The following is a 17,010-nucleotide window of genomic DNA, read 5'->3' as shown; positions in this document are numbered from 1 at the left end:
GAAGAAAGACACGTCGGAACATGTTAGTTTCTCCATCCCGTAAATTCATACCGAAACAATATTTATTTTTTGCTCAAATTTATCAGAAGAAATAATGCTCTTTTCTTTATTTCAAACTCAAATTGAAACACGAAAAAGGAGTGGTTATTATTAGTTACATAGTCAGACGTTTAATAAATAAATCAATACTCAGCTGAGAAAAAAACACACATGTACTTTAAAATTCAGAGAATAAAATTGAGAATTTTCTAGTAAATTTTATAAAATAAAAATTTCAGACACAAATTTACTAAATAAAAAATTTAGTGGAAAAATTTATTAAAGTTGTAAACTTTACAAAATTATAAAAAGTTTATACATTCAAATTAAGCCAAAATATAATACGTATTTTATCCTTAAGGCCCTGTTCTTTTGAGTGGATTTGAGAGGATGGATTTGAGAGGATTTGAAGATAATTTTTTTTGTCGTTTATTTGAGTGAATTTGGAGATAAATGAGAGTGAATTTGGAAATAAAATTTGTGAGAATTAGTATAGAATTGTATTGACATGACAAATTAAAAAAAATTATTTCCAAATTCACTTTTATTACCTTCAAATTTACTCAAATAAACGACAACAAAAATTATCTTCAAATCCCCTCAAATCCATCTTTTCAAATTCACTTAAAACAACGTGGCCTAAGTCATGACACTATTAAAAATTCTAACACGTGATAAAATTGTCAGCTATGTATAGTTTTTAATTTTAAACAATAAAAGTTACAAACTGAAAGTTTAAGATAAACTTCTAAAAGCATACAACTTTATTGGTAAAATTGTTTCAATATACCAGTTTATCTTTTATTCTCCTCTCAACAAATTAATTCCTTTTGCAAGTATTGGCAGTGTAATCAGAAGAAGAGGTATCCTTCCATCAATGTGTCTTTCAGTTAAACATGAACCACACTTCATTTCCACACTCCTTTCTCATCCTCGCCCTCATCAGGTACCGCCACCTCAATTTTCAGCCACATTCCACACTCTTTTCTTACTTTTCGTTCCAAATTTGTGATCTTTATCATTTTCTGCTATCTGGGTATGTCTCTAGTTTGCCTTTGAGGCCTTACCCCGGAGAAGGGTTGGCACCCTTTTGATGCCACGTTACTTCCCTGTATTGAAGAACAATTCTCGTTTGTGCCTCACCATCAATGGAAGAAGGCTTTGTTCAAGTTACAGCAATGACAGTGTTAGTAATGTAACTTGTTATTGTTTCTTTTTTATGTTGATTTTATTGTGTATTTTGATTCAATGTGTGTCATCTTTATTGCCAACCAGTTGAAACCCATGTTGCGAGATGTAAGTTAACCTTGAACAGCCTTGTAGAAAAAGGGATTTCGAAGGGTAAAGTAAGTAATGGCAGTAGTTGATGCAAAACTAACTGTTGATACTCTTTCCTTGGATCATAATTTGTTATGTATATTAATTGTTGGATTTCTCACCAACGATCAAGATCACTCACTTTACACTCTGAAGTGAGTTGCTCATTTCGGGGGAGTTTTAGTTCTGTAAAAAATGTGTCAAAGAAACTACGTTTTGGAGTGTGTGTCATCTATCTTCGCCATGGCTTTGGACAAGGTTTCAAATTGAGGTTTTAGCAGTATCGTGGATTTAGAGGTTATTAGGAAAAACATAAGTCCCACAGATAGAATTTAAAAAGACTATTTAAGTCTGAAAAAGAGTATATAAGTGGAGACAACTCTCACCTTACTAGATGATTTTGAAAGTTGAGTTAGGTCTAGACCTACATTCTATCACAAGGAGGGGAAGCCTCAGGTATTCTGAGCAATATCTATTTTATACCTAAGTGTGTAGGTATACCCTGGGCACAAATGGAAAAATAAAATATGACTGCCATATCTTTAATGATGATGCTTGTTACAACTGTTTGTGTTTTGGTTACTGTTGTATTCCCTTGCAGTTCGAATTTAATTGATATTATACGGTTTTGGATAGTAATTAGATTAAAATAAATTTCAATGCAAATAACCAAATGAAAATAAAAATGAAGAAAATCCATTTGTATTGTTTTAGGTGCTCGGTATGTTTTTTGTTGCACAATATCAACTTCGGCCATCTTTAGGATCCTGAGATTTATATTGGTTAATAAATGAAATTTTGTTGATTAAAATAAAGGATTACAAATCAATATTTTCATTTGGTTATTTGCATTATGGATTATGGCTCCTTCAAAGGATTCCTCTTCTAATTCCATGCCAAGAACAAACTGCTTCACGACAACCTACTACTATGCTTTTTCTCAAAATACCCCTTCACTTATATTCTCCTCTATGTAACCAACTTGCACATTTCCTCTATTTGGACCTTTTTTATCTAGTTCTTATCATGGCCACCCTCTTGAATTACAGCCTTGTTCTCAAGGCTGGATGTAAGGTCTATCAACCTTGTAAAGTGATTATAGCATGCATTGGATTCTCATTTTACTCCAACTAAATGCTTGTGATATTTCATGGAATCTTCTTTTTGCACCTTTTCTTGACACTTCTTCCGCATTACTTTTACAATTTATCTGTTTCTTTTACTTTTCCTTCATGTGCTTATTGTTTTACTAATTGGATTTTGTGTTATCTGTCATTGGTTTAAGGTCAGACTCCAGAGCTATCAGATGCATACAGCCATGAAGGTATGTGTGTTGTACTTCCAAAATTATGCAGTAACTAGGATTTGCATTTTTAAATTGTTCCAAGTTTCTAACCATTATTTTAAATGGAGGGTGATATTGGATGCTCACATTTTGGACGTTCAATTTTTATACTGGCAATTCACCTTTTGAATTTTGATTAATACGTAGAAGTTGCAACCTGCTTTTAGCAGGCTATGCTGTTGATTTCTGCTGGTACACGGGCTAATACCCTTTGATATATATGTAATGTACCAATTCTCCTACAGATTAAGACAATTTCTTCTCCAAGGTTTTTATGACAAAGGCCCAACATTAAGTTTTTTTGTTCTTAATAAAAGTCTGAGTAAGAATAGATTTATTTTACCAAACTTCCATTGCATATGAATTAAGTTTCCGTTGCCTACCTGGTTGAATGTGCATAGGAATTAGAAAGAGAAGAGTTAAACTATGCTCATTAGGCAAAAGTAGTCAGGTAGATCATTATATTAGATTATGGATGTCAATTGTGTTTAGCTCTTACATTGAATTTTAGTATCATAATTACCAATGCCAAGATATTATCAGGTTCATCAGAAAGCGCAGAGAATAAGAAGGGAAAGTCAATGACAAGCACTGAGTATGTACAGCTTGCTCTGCAGTATTTTTTCATTGATTGTTAGAGACTGGAAAATATGTTTTAGGTGACGACATCTTGGTGTATGTATTATATCTGCTTTTCATCTTGCATCTTTATGATTGAAGAAGTTTAGGAACAGTAATTGATGCTTAACTATCCTGACTAAGATGTTGTAAATTAAAAATGCAAGTATTTGATCCAGTCTAGTTCAAAGCACTAAACACATGTTATTGCATTATCCTATGGGGAAGGAAGTGAGAGAAGTGGAGGAAAGAAGTAATTGATTGATAAGTTTTTCAATATTTTTAAATCAAGAAACCAAACAGTAAAGTGACAGGGCTTTCTTTGCCTATCGTTGGGCCTTCGTTAATAAAAAAAACTAGAATGGTCGACTTTCATATGTGTAGATTTTCATTTTCCACATTCATGCTTCATGTTTCCCAAATATGCATGCAGAATATGATCTAAATTATATTTATCATGCTCCCCATTTTGGGTGCATTCTTTGTGTTGCAATAATTGTAACCCATACATTTACAATATGGCAGGATCATGAAGAAACTGAGGAGATATGGAGTTTCTGGAATCCTATCCTATGGACTATTGAACACTGCATATTATCTTACCACATTTCTCTTTGTGTGGTATGTGAACATTTGGACCTCTCAGCATGCGTTTTTGCATAGTATTTTCTTGGAGAACTAGTATGTATAAGAAAGAAACTATAAATTTGTATTGAGAGTTTAATAGAGTATGGAAGGTTTATGAGAGGAGAAAGAAGAGTTTGGGGGTAGCAGGGGAATGTTTAGAAGCCTAACTGTAATAACAGTTAGGAAGGAGCGGGAATAAGCTCGTATAAATAGAGCTGTTGCACTTTTGTTGGGGAGTTAGTTTCGAATTCTTTTGTAAAGACAGGAACATTTGTCTTGTAGAGGGGCATTAGGCTCCCTAACAGTTGCTATACGTGTACATTGTTTGAATAGCAATAGAGAAACTGATAGGAGGCTGAGAGTCTATGAGAGAAGAAGGAAGGGTCAATAGAGTTAGTTACTCTAACTGTCTTAACAGTTAGAATAGGCGTGGGAGAAACTTGTATATAAAGGAAGTGGTTATCTGTTGGGAGGGACTTTTGGATTACTTGCAGTCTTTGTACAGGAAACATTATTCCTGTGGGGGAGGTTAGGCTCCCATTGCTACCTTGTAAATGACTTTCTTACTGTGAATAAGAAGTGTGAATGTTAATCAGGGTCAGTTGAGTGTTAGTGCGATTCAATCCTTAGGTTTCATTGATTGGAAACCTAACAATTTGGTCCGACCTATCGGATACCAAATTTGGGGAAGGGTGACATTCTGAGAAATTCCGAGAAATGGAGAGTGCAACGGAGGCGAGATTGGAAGCGATTGAGATAATGATGGAAGGGATGAAGGAGGAATCGGTAGCGGTAAGGCGGGACTTACAACAAATCATGAAGATGTTGGGGAAGCAAGTCGATCAGGCAGAAGGGAGCTCCAATGATAGTTCTATGAATGACAACCGACAAAGAATCGGGAGGGAGATCAGAGATGGAGGAAACGACGATAGGAATGATGAACAGAGACCGTGGAGGAGAAGGGTGGAATTACCCTCTTTCGATGGGGCGGAACCATTGAGTTGGGTCAATAGAGCTGAGAGATTTTTCAATATACAGAAGGTGTCCAGTGACGAGGAGAAAGTTGAAATTGCGTACGTCAGTATGAAGGGGAGTGCGGCATATTGGTTCACCTTTTGGAGGGAGAAAGCGAGAAATCGATCATGGGAAGGACTAAAGGCAGCCATGATCAATCAATTTGGAGGAGTTTTTAGGGGAACGGTGTTCGAGAGGTTGGCAACTTTACGCCAGACGAGTACGGTGGAGGAGTTCGTTCGTGATTTTGAGGTGTTGATGGGGCAGACGAGGGGCATTCCTGATGAACAGGTACTGGGCTACTTCCTGGCGGGATTGCGTGATGATGTAAAAGTCCAAGTGCAAATTCAAAACCCATCGGAATTGATGGAGGCGATGCGGATTGCTAGGGATGTCGAGGGGGCCATCATGCAAACGCAGGGAGGATACGAGAATGGGGTCAAATTTAACCCACTGGGAACACGATCAACGGGGGGGTTGCTGCGATCGGAACCCAGTCGAAACACAACTCCGCAAACGGTGAGAGCGGAGAGCACAGGATCGGTGAGGAGAGATGCGGCGACGACACATGCAAATGCGAGAGTGGCCGCCGGGAACGAAAACAGAGGACTGACGGTGAGAAATCTACCATATCTAGAATTTCTCAAAAGAAAGGAGGAAGGTCGGTGCTTCCGTTGCGGAGGACCGTTCGCGCCAGGACATAGGTGTACTGAGAAGAGCCTGCGCGTGTTGCTATTAGCGGAGGATGAGGAAGAAGATGAATGCGAAGAAGTGGGAAGCCTAGGAGAGAAACCCATGGAGTTATCCGCATGCTCTGTTGAGGGGTTAACAACACCCAAGACCCTGAAGTTGAGAGGGCGAATTGGGGAGAGGGAAGTAGTGGTGCTCATAGATAGTGGCGCAAGCCACAATTATATCAGCCAGAAGTTGGTGGAGGAGTTAGAACTACCGACGCTGGATACGCGGCCATACTCGGTTAGTTTAGGGGACGGGCACAAGAGGGTGACGCGTGGCCGCTGTGAGAAAATTAGAGGGGAGTTGGGAGAAGCCACAGTCGAGGAGGAGTTCTTTGTCTTTGAACTAGGAGAAGTGGACGTCATTTTGGGTGTTGCATGGCTGGGAAGTTTGGGTGAAGTGAGAGTTAATTGGGGGAAGATGACCATGATCTACAACGTGGAAGGCAGGAAGGTTAAGATCCGGGGTGATCCAACGTTGGCACGACAGCTGGTAGAGCCCAGAACGCTGTCCAAGATAGTGGATGCTGAGTCATGGGCATTAGTGTGGAGTCTGAATGTGGTGGAGCAAGAGAGAGATGACGGGTGGAGCGGTGATTTGACGGGGGAGCAGAAAGCAGAGATGGAGGTGCTGTTGCAGGCGCACTATGGCGTTTTTCAAGAAACCAAAGGGTTACCCCCTTCACGTGACAAGACGCATAGTATTGCACTTAAGGAGGGAGTGGATCCTATAAATGTCCGTCCCTATAGGTATCCATACTTCATGAAAAGCGAGATCGAGAAGCAAGTGGCAGACATGACAAAGGCGGGGATCATCCGACCCAGTTCTAGCCCGTTTTCCAGTCCCGTAATATTGGTGAAGAAGAAGGACGGTAGTTGGAGTTTCTGTGTGGACTACCGAGCTTTAAAGAGGGCCACCATCCCGGATAAATTTCCTATTCCAGTCATTGAAGAGCTGTTGGACGAACTGAAGGGGGCGAAGTACTTCTCTAAAATTGATCTAAAAGCGGGGTATCATCAGATTAGAATGAGTGAAGACGATGTACCCAAGACTGCTTTCCGCACTCACCAGGGGCATTTTGAATTCTTGGTGATGCCCTTCGGACTAATGAATGCGCCAGCCACCTTCCAAGGAGCGATGAATAAGTTGTTCCAGAACTATCTCAGGAAATTTGTACTAGTCTTTTTTGATGATATATTAGTGTACAGCCCCACATGGAGAGACCATTTAGAGCAGCTGGAGTTGGTGCTACGGACACTGGAACAGCAACGTTGGATAGCCAACAGTAAAAAGTGTGAATTCGGGAAGCAACGAATCCACTATCTTGGCCACCAAATTTCTGCAATGGGAGTCGAAATGGATGGGGATAAGGTGCGGGCAGTGTTAGAGTGGGGTGAACCGCGGAGTTTGAAGGAGTTACGTGGGTTCCTGGGCCTCACAGGATACTACAGGCGTTTTGTGTCGGGGTACGGAAGAATAGCAAAACCACTGACCGATTTATTGAAGAAGGGTCAGTTTGTGTATGGTCAGAAACAGCAAGCACAGCCATGGCTAAGTTAAAAACAGCGTTGACCACGGCTCCCGTGTTGGCCTTGCCCGATTTCCAGCAAGCTTTCCACATAGAATGTGACGCCTCCGGTGGGGGCGTAGGAGCGGTGTTAACTCAAGAAGGCAGGCCCATTGCTTTCTACAGCAAAGCATTGTCTGCAGGATCACTTAGCAAATCAATTTATGAAAAGGAATTGATGGCTTTAGTCATGGCCATTCAGCATTGGCGTCCCTACTTAGTTGGGAGAAGGTTTATTGTTCATACGGATCAGTGAAGTCTGAAATACTTCCTGGAGCAGCGGATAGTCACCCAAAACCAACAGAATTGGTTGGCTAAATTGATGGGGTATGATTTCGAAATAGTCTACAAGAAGGGAAGCACCAACAGAGCGGCGGATGCTCTATCTAGGAGAGAAGAGAGTAATACGGCTGAAGGGGAGTTGCACTTGCTATCTAGGCCATTCTGGCCAGATTTTGATGAAGTTTTGAAGGAAGTGGAGGGGGACGAAGTATTGCAAAGGTTGATTAATGAGATTAGGAAGAACTCTGAGGCCCATCTGGCTTATACAATGGAGAATGATAGGTTGCACTACAAGGGTCGCATGGTAATATCGGCGAGTTCAGCTTGGATCCCTAAGCTGCTAGCTGAATTCCATGTAACTAAAACAGGAGGCCACTCGGGAATTTACCGCACTTATAGAAGAATCGCTCAGTCACTATATTGGGTAGGTATGAAGAAGATGGTTACTGAGTATGTTGCTAGGTGTGAGGTGTGTCAGTAGCATAAATATTTGGCTGCTTCTCCTCAAGGGCTGCTACAACCCTTACCAATTCCACAGGTCGTATGGGAAGAGGTGAACATGGATTTCATAGTTAAGCTTCCAAAATCACACGGCCATGATGTGGTTCTTGTGGTTGTAGACAGACTAAGCAAATATGGCCATTTCATTGCATTGAAACACCCTTACTCTGCCAAGACAGTAGCAGAAATATTTGCAAGGGAGGTAGTAAGATTACATGGGATTCCAGTGTCGATTGTGAGTGATAGAGACCCCATATTCTTAAGCATGTTTTGGAAGGAATTGTTTAGGTTGCAAGGAACGCAGCTCAAAATGAGCACTGCGTACCATCCCGAAACGGATGGACAAACGGAGGTGGTGAATAGGATTGTTGAGGGATACCTGCGTTGTTTTTGTTCAGAACAGCCGAAGATTTGGTATGAAATGTTGTCTTGGGCAGAATACTGGTACAATACCAGTTACCAGGTATCAGCACGTTGCACACCGTTTGAAACGGTGTATGGTAGGCCCCCTCCATCATTTAGCAGATTTATACCTGGAGAAACGGCTGTGGAAGCGGTGGCACAGGACTTGATGACGCGTGACGAGGCACTTACACAATTAAAATTCCATTTGAGTAGGGCCCAAGATAGAATGGCGTACCAGGCCAACAAGAAAAGAAAGGAGATCAGCTTTAAGGAAGGTGATATGGTCTATTTAAAAATTAGACCTCACCATCAGGTTTCCATGACGACTAGAATGCATCCCAAGCTTTCGGCCAGATATTTTGGGCCGTATCAAGTGTTGCAGAGGGTAGGAAATGTGGCCTATAAATTCAAACTACCAGATTCAGCTCGTATACATCCCGTATTTCATGTGTCTCAACTAAAACAAGCAGTGGGAGATAGATTAGCAGAGAAGGAATTACCTGTAGAGCTACAGGCAGAGGGGCCAACCTTTTGGCCAATCAGGATTATAGAAGAAAGGCAACTCCAGCAAGGAAAAGAGGTAGTACACCAAGTCCTGGTTGAATGGCAAGAAGGTGGGAAAGAGGGAGCTACATGGGAAGACAGATTAGTCATCCAAGACCAGTATCCAGAGCTCAATCTTGGGGCCAAGATTGTTGAAGAGGGAGGGGGTAATGATAGGAGGCTGAGAGTCTATGAGAGGAGAAGGAAGGGTCAATAGAGTTAGTTACTCTAACTGTCTTAACAGTTAGAATAGGCGCGGGAGAAACTTGTATATAAAGGAAGTAGTTATCTGTTGGGAGGGACTTTTGGATTACTTGCAGTCTTTGTACAGGAAACATTATTCCTGTGGGGGAGGTTAGGCTCCCATTGCTACCTTGTAAATGACTTTCTTACTGTGAATAAGAAGTGTGAATGTTAATCAGGGTCAGTTGAGTGTTAGTGCGATTCAATCCTTAGGTTTCATTGATTGGAGACCTAACAGAAACCCATTTTTTTTTCCCAATTGAGTTCTTATCTCTGTGTGTGTGCTTGAAGATAGATAGGTTTCATATTCAGAAACCTATCAGAGTTCTTCACATCTTCCTACTTCTCTATGTTCTGTTGTCAAGGATTGTTACTTCAAGTCTGCACCTAGAAATAAACAAGCTTTGTATTTGTTAGGTTTTACATTGCTCCAGCACCTGCAAAGATGGGTTATGCTGCAGCTGTACAAAGGTAAGCATATATTACTGTCATTTCTCGTATGGTCTGTCCATTATGGTTTTTTGATATGCGTTTGACAAATTCACAGTGATATGTAGATTTCTCAAAGTGATGGCCATGGTGTGGGCTGGTAGTCAAGTCACTAAACTTATAAGAGCAGGAGGGTAAGCTACCTGAACCTTTTCACCTTCTTGGTTGTGTTATGCATGCACATATGTTCCTGTCTCTTGCCCCATCTAAGCCGAAAACTTTGTAAATATAGTAGAAACTATGTTATGTTCCTATTTCCTCTATATATTGTAACTGTGATAAAGTTTGAGCTGTAAGGATGACATTTGGCATTTAGCTTCTAAGCATTGTTCCAAAATTCATGCAACTATTAAAACTTCCATGTGACGGAGAGCCCTGGCGCAGTGCTAAGGTTGTGCCTTGGTGACCAGTGTGTCATAAGTTTGAATCTGGATACAATCTCCCTGCATAGACAGGGATAAGACATGTGTTCCTTGCTTCTTAGGGGATCAGAGCTGTTGAAAATGTTTATGTACTGTGCTAGATTGTTCTTTCCTTGTTTGGTTTATTGTTTACATCTATGATCTGTCAGCACATTGAAACTATGCAAAGCCATTTTTAAAAACTTTAAATTGGAATACATCTACATCTAAGTTTAGCACATGACAACCATTTCAAACAATGGAGTTACTTCTTATGCAGAGCATTGGCACTGGCACCTTTTGTTGACAGAGGATTGTCCTGGTTTACTGATAAGTTTAAGTTTCAATCACAAGGGAAGGTAAGTTGCAATTGAATAATACCTTTTTTTCTCTAAATTATTTTGTCATTCTTGTTGTTCGTTCTGACTTATTTGATTTGGCATTTCCAGGCTTTCATGGCTATAGTGGGATTCTGTCTTGCATTGGCTCTCATTGTATTTTTTGTCATCACACTGCTTTGGGCTTGAAGCTTCTCTCTGCCACCTTATAGGGAGAACATTCAAATTCGTTGTCACATAATAGTTATTTTGTTCTAAAATACACTATTATTGAAATTTTTTTCTTGTTATATAAGACTGTCTCACAAATTTGCACCTTTTTTCATGTATGTGTTATTTTATGTTGGTTTGGTTTTAGAAAAATTAAAAATATTTGCAAAGTAGTTGTGCAAGTGGACTGTACCTAATCCAGAAACTCTTCCAACCTAATCCGATCTAACTTGATTTTTGTGGATTGAGTTGGATCATTGGGATATCTTGGATTTTGCTAATGCAATAACTATAATTTGGTTAAATAACCAGTTCATGAATCTCAAACATGATGAATATAACTCAACTGCATAATAAATATATAACATAAATTGTCTAATAAAATATTATTAAAAATAAATTTATGTTTTATCATATTAATATTGTTTATAAATGTGTTATAAATATTGTCACCGGTTAATAACTATTGAAAATGTTCATTTGTGTATTTTTTTAAAGGTGATATTTTTTTCTAAAATGCTGATGATCCAATTCAACATAATTCAATTATAATTCAATTGCTAAATAAAAAGAAATTAAAATCCATCTACTTTAATTAAATTTAATTGAGTTACATCGAAAAATTATATTAAATTTGGCTCATAAATGCGACTTCTACTTATGAAAAGAGTAGTGAATTGCAAGCTAACATTTTCGTATTGAAGTACATAAATTAATTAGCATTTACAAATTTACTTATAAATAAGTTAATTAGCATTTCAAAAGGTTTATTTTTAAATTTTTTTTCTATAAGCTGTTAAGAAAATTTTAATACACGTAATCTTTACTGATCGACAAACTAGGCTTAGGAGGATTATTTTTAAAAATAAGATACAAATAAAATTTCTTAAAACATAAATATATTACATGAAGGGTACATATTCAAATTAAAATCACATTTTTAAACATTATCAAAATAAAATGCTTTAAACCATGGTCACCATAAATTACTTCCTATTAATCTCTAATTACTGAAACAATTCCCCTCTTTGGTTTACGAAAAAAACAATGTTTCAGTATCTCTGTTTATGTTTCTCGTAGTTTTATACATATTTGTGCTTCCTAGGTTTGGATAAATACAGGTACCTAGAGTAGAGTATCAGATACAGATACATAAAGTAAATTTAAGTATGGGGCATCAAAGATTGTGATCTTACAATGGTGAAGCAAAAATTGTCCAAAATTATATATTTTTTTAGGAAAAAAGGCAAGTCAAAAGATTAGTATTTTAGAATCAAACTCAAGGGCTAACAGCAGTATCACTGTGGCCATCTAAACTTTCCACTAATCTCCTTTTGGCAGATTTGGTTCTATAACACCAGACCTCAAAAGCCTCACTCAAGTCAGGGTATCCAATTTCCCTACTTCTGATCCAGTCTGCCAAAATGTCTGCTTGATCATTTGATGGCAAAGTCAATACCAGTGACACAATTGCTCCTTCAATGGCCTGGCACAAATCTTCATTCATCTTGTAAGGAAAACCAATCTCCTCAACAGCTTTTGAATCCAGCAAGGGCTTCATCTTCCGGACATATGGAAACCAGGTCTTCAGCAATTGCACTCGACATGGAGCTGGAAGAATCACACTACCATAACCAACTGCTTCCAAAACTTTACATGCTACTTCTATCAATTTCACTTTCAGCCCCCACATGATATGGTCAAGTTTCCTGTCTTCAATGATCCCCAAAATTTTACTTGAGATTGCAGCCCAGTTAGAAACAAAATTCTTCATCAATTCCATCTTGGGGAGCACATTACACATCCATTCAAGATCAGATACCCTTTTCATTATCCTGTTATACACCCCCTCAGGCTCAAGGGAAGTGTCCAAAAGCAAGGAACACAGATCCGTTTCAAATGAATGAATGATATTGTACACACCCATTGTTACTGCTGATTGTACTTCACTGTCGGCGACGATGATTGTAGTATCTCCATCTTCTCCTAGCATGAAGTCGATTTGCTCTTGAGCAGAGATTCGTAGCTCATCTCCAAATGGTAAACATGGTCCCTCAATAGACACAGCAAAGCGTACAGCTGAAACAAATATATCTTTTGTAGAGCTTAAATCTCCAGGTCTGGTGTTAGGTATTTTTGACATGGCCATTTAACTGTTTCAATACTACAGTAAGCTTTTGTAACCCCGTGTGTTCATCCAGAAATGACCTCCATGTTTGCAAAGAGCGGTTTTTACCTATTGATTATGGTCATTGCAACAAAATAGCTTTAAATGGCAACAGCATGACCACAGTCTTAGTCTCAAGTGCATGTCAGAGATCGAAACATAATGTAGACCAGTGAAATGATCTATACGAAGCCTTCTTTTATTTGTCAGTGAAATACTTGCAGGAGCAGTAGCCTTCAAATTCTTAGGTCACACTAATCTTTCACCAATATAGTAGTATCATGGTCAAGCTTACAATGCAGATTTAACTGGAAATATTCATGGTACAAACTGCAATTCCAATACAACACAAACCACCCTTCAACCAACAGAATAATTTAAGCCTCTAATAAGGATGATACAGAGAAATAAAAACAAGGCATAAATTCCAGAAGGGTGCACATGCGTTTTTTCAAGCACGTGAAAAGCCATCAAATTGACATAAAACATGACAAATAGTCTCCTGTAAACTACATCAAAAATAGCTCACCTAAACAAAGGTATTTAAATTAACGAAAGTTTACAAAACACAATCACATCACAAGAAAGTACAAAGGAACACATGCAGTCTCTAACATAAAACTAATGTATCCTGGTGAAGAAAGGCTCCTCACTATGGCATAACCCACTGGTGATAGACACAACTTAACCATTGCACCACGGCACACTCTCTACACACACAAAAGTGGTTAGAAATGGAAAAGGAGATGAACTGTTTATCCCACATCCATTTTTTCCTATCAGTGCTGTTGGAGATCACACATTGACTAAGAATAAGGCCTGGTTATAACATGTAAGTAGGGTACAATGCTCATATTATATATAGGGTTGAATTAGGTATAAACCCACTAAGATGCCCACTTCTCATATTCCTTTAACTCTGAAATGAACTAAACCCACATTCCTACTGCTAGTCATTAATCAATTGAACATGATCATTCCTTTTTCAAAAGTCATTTTGGACTGATTCTGGTCAATTAGCATAATTTTTCAATTGGTCGGTTCATCAAGAACCACAAACAAACTAGACTATAGATATACTTGCCTTCACACAACCATAACCATTACATGACTGGAAGCACAATAATCACTGTTTCCAGCTTCGAATTAAAAATTCAGTCCATGATACAAAACATCAAGTTGAAATGGAGCCTGTGGTTATTGTGTGCAGTCACATACTAATGCTTATCTCATGAAAAGAGAGGTTATAGAAAGCAAAAAACACCAAAAGAATCTGGCCTCTCCGAAACATATTACCAGCACCCATGACTCTCTTTTTTCATTTGTCAACGTATCAAAGAACATTTCAAGTGGAAAGATAGACAATTACGAAACCCATTGAAAAAAATGAATCATTTAAGCCAAATAAATCCAAAAGATATGAAAAATTCAAGCCAGGAGAACAGATATAAACAACCCCACAACTACACAAAAAGCAAAACATACAGAAAGAAACAACAAAAAAGAGAAGAAAAAAAAAACATCAAAAAGTAAAATAGATACATATATAAAAAGAGAAAGTAATCAATTTGCGACTTGGAAAAGTTACAGTATTTTAAGCAAACAACAACTGATTATCTTTTGTGCTAAAAGAGTGTTTTTGGCTAGATAAAAAAGCAGAGATTTTGACATTAAGACACAGACATAACCATGTGACAGCAACTAGGAAAAAAAAAGACAAGAAATTTACCTTACAATCCGAAAAACAGAGGAGAAAGAGTGCATGATTTCATCTTGTTCCTAACCTCACATATCACCACCAGTTTCATGGCCAGAAAATAAAAACCCTAACAATACTGCGTCGTTTAGCTCCAAGTTTTTAATCATACCGAACTGAGATGCACTAAGTGCTGTTTAATAATTTAATGATTTTTTTTATTGTAACAGAAATTTATAAGATTATTTTGCATAAAAGCATCCTACATATTTGAAAAAATAATGACATGATTGAATGATCTGTAATATTATAAAGAAAATTTAAAAGTTGGATTTTAGTGAATTTATATTGTAAAAGAAACTTTTAACGATGAAAAGTTTTTCCCCAAAATTACAAGAAGGAATTTCACATAATCTCAGAAAACAATAAAAAATTGCAAGGGTAAATGAGAATTAAAAAAAAAGGTTTAATAAAAAATAATCTCAATACAAAAGTTCAATATTATAATAATTAATTACTTTTTTTTTCATGCGCTTTTCTTCTTATATGCATTAACTTCCATGATCTTTTGTGTTTGATTTAAAGTTGAAGTTTTTATAATATAATAAGAGTGAAGATGAAGATTTATTTATTAATTCAATTCAAAAAGTATTGTAATTATCTTTTTTACAGAGAAAGTTAAATCATGTACACGAGTACTATCTTCAACCCAGATGAAGCGTAATTCCGACAATTAACATAAAAAGTTTTCTTCTAGTATGTTTGGGTAAAGATTTTTTTAGATTATTTTATTTTTATTTAAAATTTAAAATATTTTATAAAAACACGTGTTTTTTGAATGAAAAACTTAAAAAGAAAATTAAATTTTAAATGTTAAATAATTTGATTATTTAAAATAATAAAATTTCAAATTTTACAATTTTAAGTAGTTATGATTTTGGAAGAGTATGTTTAATCTTTCTTTTATAAGTTATATTTTTAAATGGATTTTGATGTATTCTAGAAATTTCTATAATAAGAAAAATATATAAATATTTTTTATATATTAGAAATTGTTACATGTTACAAACTATTATTATATATTGTTACATGTTAGATAATCATAACAAATAATAATAAATTATTATACTAGACTTATAAATATGCAAGAGATAAGGTTTAAGGGTTTATGATTAATAAAAACGGTAACAAGTCTGAAAACAAAACAAAAATACTAGAAGGATGAATAGTATTTTCGAAACCCTTTCACAAAGCAACTCTCAGTTTGTAAAGGACATATTATGAGATGAATAAAAGAAAAATGTTTTAAACAACAAAGTAATAAATTGTAGGTTTTATACTAGTTTACTTAACCTGAGTTACATCAAGTTCTTCCTTAAGAACTCTTGAGAGCTTTTATTAATCTTTACAAAGATTACACAAGATTTACTTTTTTAGGTTTACAACAAATATTCTAACTATTTTTGGTTCCTTAGTCAACACGATTAGTATGAGTTTAACCACTACTGATTTACAAGTATTCTAACCACTTCTGATTTTAACCCTAGACAACATGTATAAATAAGTGTTTTAATTCTCTTTAAAATTTAGAATGCAAAAGGTGTTATGAGCAAAGGTACAAATAATAACTCTCAAAAAGAGAATATGAGCATGATGTGATTTTGCTAAGATTTTTCTCTCAAAAGAAATATACAATGTCAAATAGTATATGAGCAAAGGAAGCTTAAGTTCACTACTATATTCTTCTTATCTTATCCTTCTTTTGTTATCATTATTATTTTCTCTTCAAGATTTCGTGTATATATAGCTTCTTTTGAAAGATGACTGCTAGCCTAAGAAGTTGACTTTAGGAGAGTAGGTAGTTTCAGGTAGGAAGTCAGACTTTAGTCTACTTTGTAGAGGTTTAGAGCTTTATCATAGCCTTTAGAAAATCTGAGCTTGTACTATATGACAGAGTAGAAGACTTCAAGGAAAACATTTCCAGAATGTTCTTCATCTCTCATAACGTCTTTTTTCTTAGGTGTAGTGATTTTGAGCATATCTTTCTCCTTGAGTGATTTGTATAAATATCAAAACCAAAGTATACAAGTATCGAAACACTTTATCATACATGCATTAAATGTTTTGAACATTGATAAGCATTAGACGTATTTCGTGTTCAAGACATTTTATCATTTATCATGTCGTACATAAATGCATCATTTGGTAAAACATATAACATGTATTATCATCATATGGTGTAAACATTAGATGCTTTTTCAAAGGCTTTTTGTGAAAGGCAGCTTTGAATAGTCATACATTAGACGATGTATTCTTAAGACGCTTTGCTTGAAATAATACTATAAAGAATTTCTTTCTTTTAGTTTCAGTCTTATAAGAGAGATAAACTTTCTTGTTCATAAAACGCTAGTTCCAACTCATATAGTCTATTAGATTATTTCAATGAGATACACTTTCTTTTCTTAGATGTCGT

General features: G+C 36.6%; 2 protein-coding genes across 2 annotated transcripts; one reads left to right on the top strand and one right to left on the bottom strand.

Annotated features, from left to right (window-relative positions):
* Positions 1-834: 834 nt before the first annotated feature.
* LOC108332508 (uncharacterized) lies at positions 835-10,785 on the top strand. The gene is made up of 9 exons (XM_017567805.2): positions 835-985; positions 1,088-1,225; positions 2,647-2,680; positions 3,245-3,296; positions 3,845-3,940; positions 9,654-9,707; positions 9,794-9,859; positions 10,407-10,485; positions 10,576-10,785. Exons 1-9 carry the CDS (start codon positions 917-919, stop codon positions 10,651-10,653), a joined length of 666 nt encoding a protein of 221 aa, XP_017423294.1. The 5' UTR covers positions 835-916; the 3' UTR covers positions 10,654-10,785.
* A 1,035-nt stretch (positions 10,786-11,820) lies between these two features.
* On the bottom strand, positions 11,821-14,723 carry LOC108333058 (BTB/POZ domain-containing protein At3g05675). The gene is made up of 2 exons (XM_017568385.2): positions 14,571-14,723; positions 11,821-13,171 (listed from the first exon to the last, which is right to left on the bottom strand). Exon 2 carries the CDS (start codon positions 12,821-12,823, stop codon positions 11,954-11,956), a length of 870 nt encoding a protein of 289 aa, XP_017423874.1. The 5' UTR covers positions 12,824-13,171; positions 14,571-14,723; the 3' UTR covers positions 11,821-11,953.
* Between the last annotated feature and the right edge of the window lie 2,287 nt (positions 14,724-17,010).

Source organism: Vigna angularis, chromosome 11 (assembly GCF_016808095.1).
Source record: "Vigna angularis cultivar LongXiaoDou No.4 chromosome 11, ASM1680809v1, whole genome shotgun sequence".
NCBI lineage: Eukaryota > Viridiplantae > Streptophyta > Magnoliopsida > Fabales > Fabaceae > Vigna > Vigna angularis.
This window is presented reverse-complemented; position numbering and strand designations above follow the sequence as displayed.

Coding starts and splice junctions, on each gene's coding strand:
- LOC108332508 (XM_017567805.2), top strand. CDS start 917: ATGTGTCTTTCAGTTAAACATGAACCACACTTCATTTCCACACTCCTT. Junction 3,297..3,844: donor AAGTCAATGACAAGCACTGA/GTATGTACAGCT, acceptor ACAATATGGCAG/GATCATGAAGAAACTGAGGA. Junction 3,941..9,653: donor ACCACATTTCTCTTTGTGTG/GTATGTGAACAT, acceptor TGTATTTGTTAG/GTTTTACATTGCTCCAGCAC.
- LOC108333058 (XM_017568385.2), bottom strand. CDS start 12,823: ATGGCCATGTCAAAAATACCTAACACCAGACCTGGAGATTTAAGCTCT.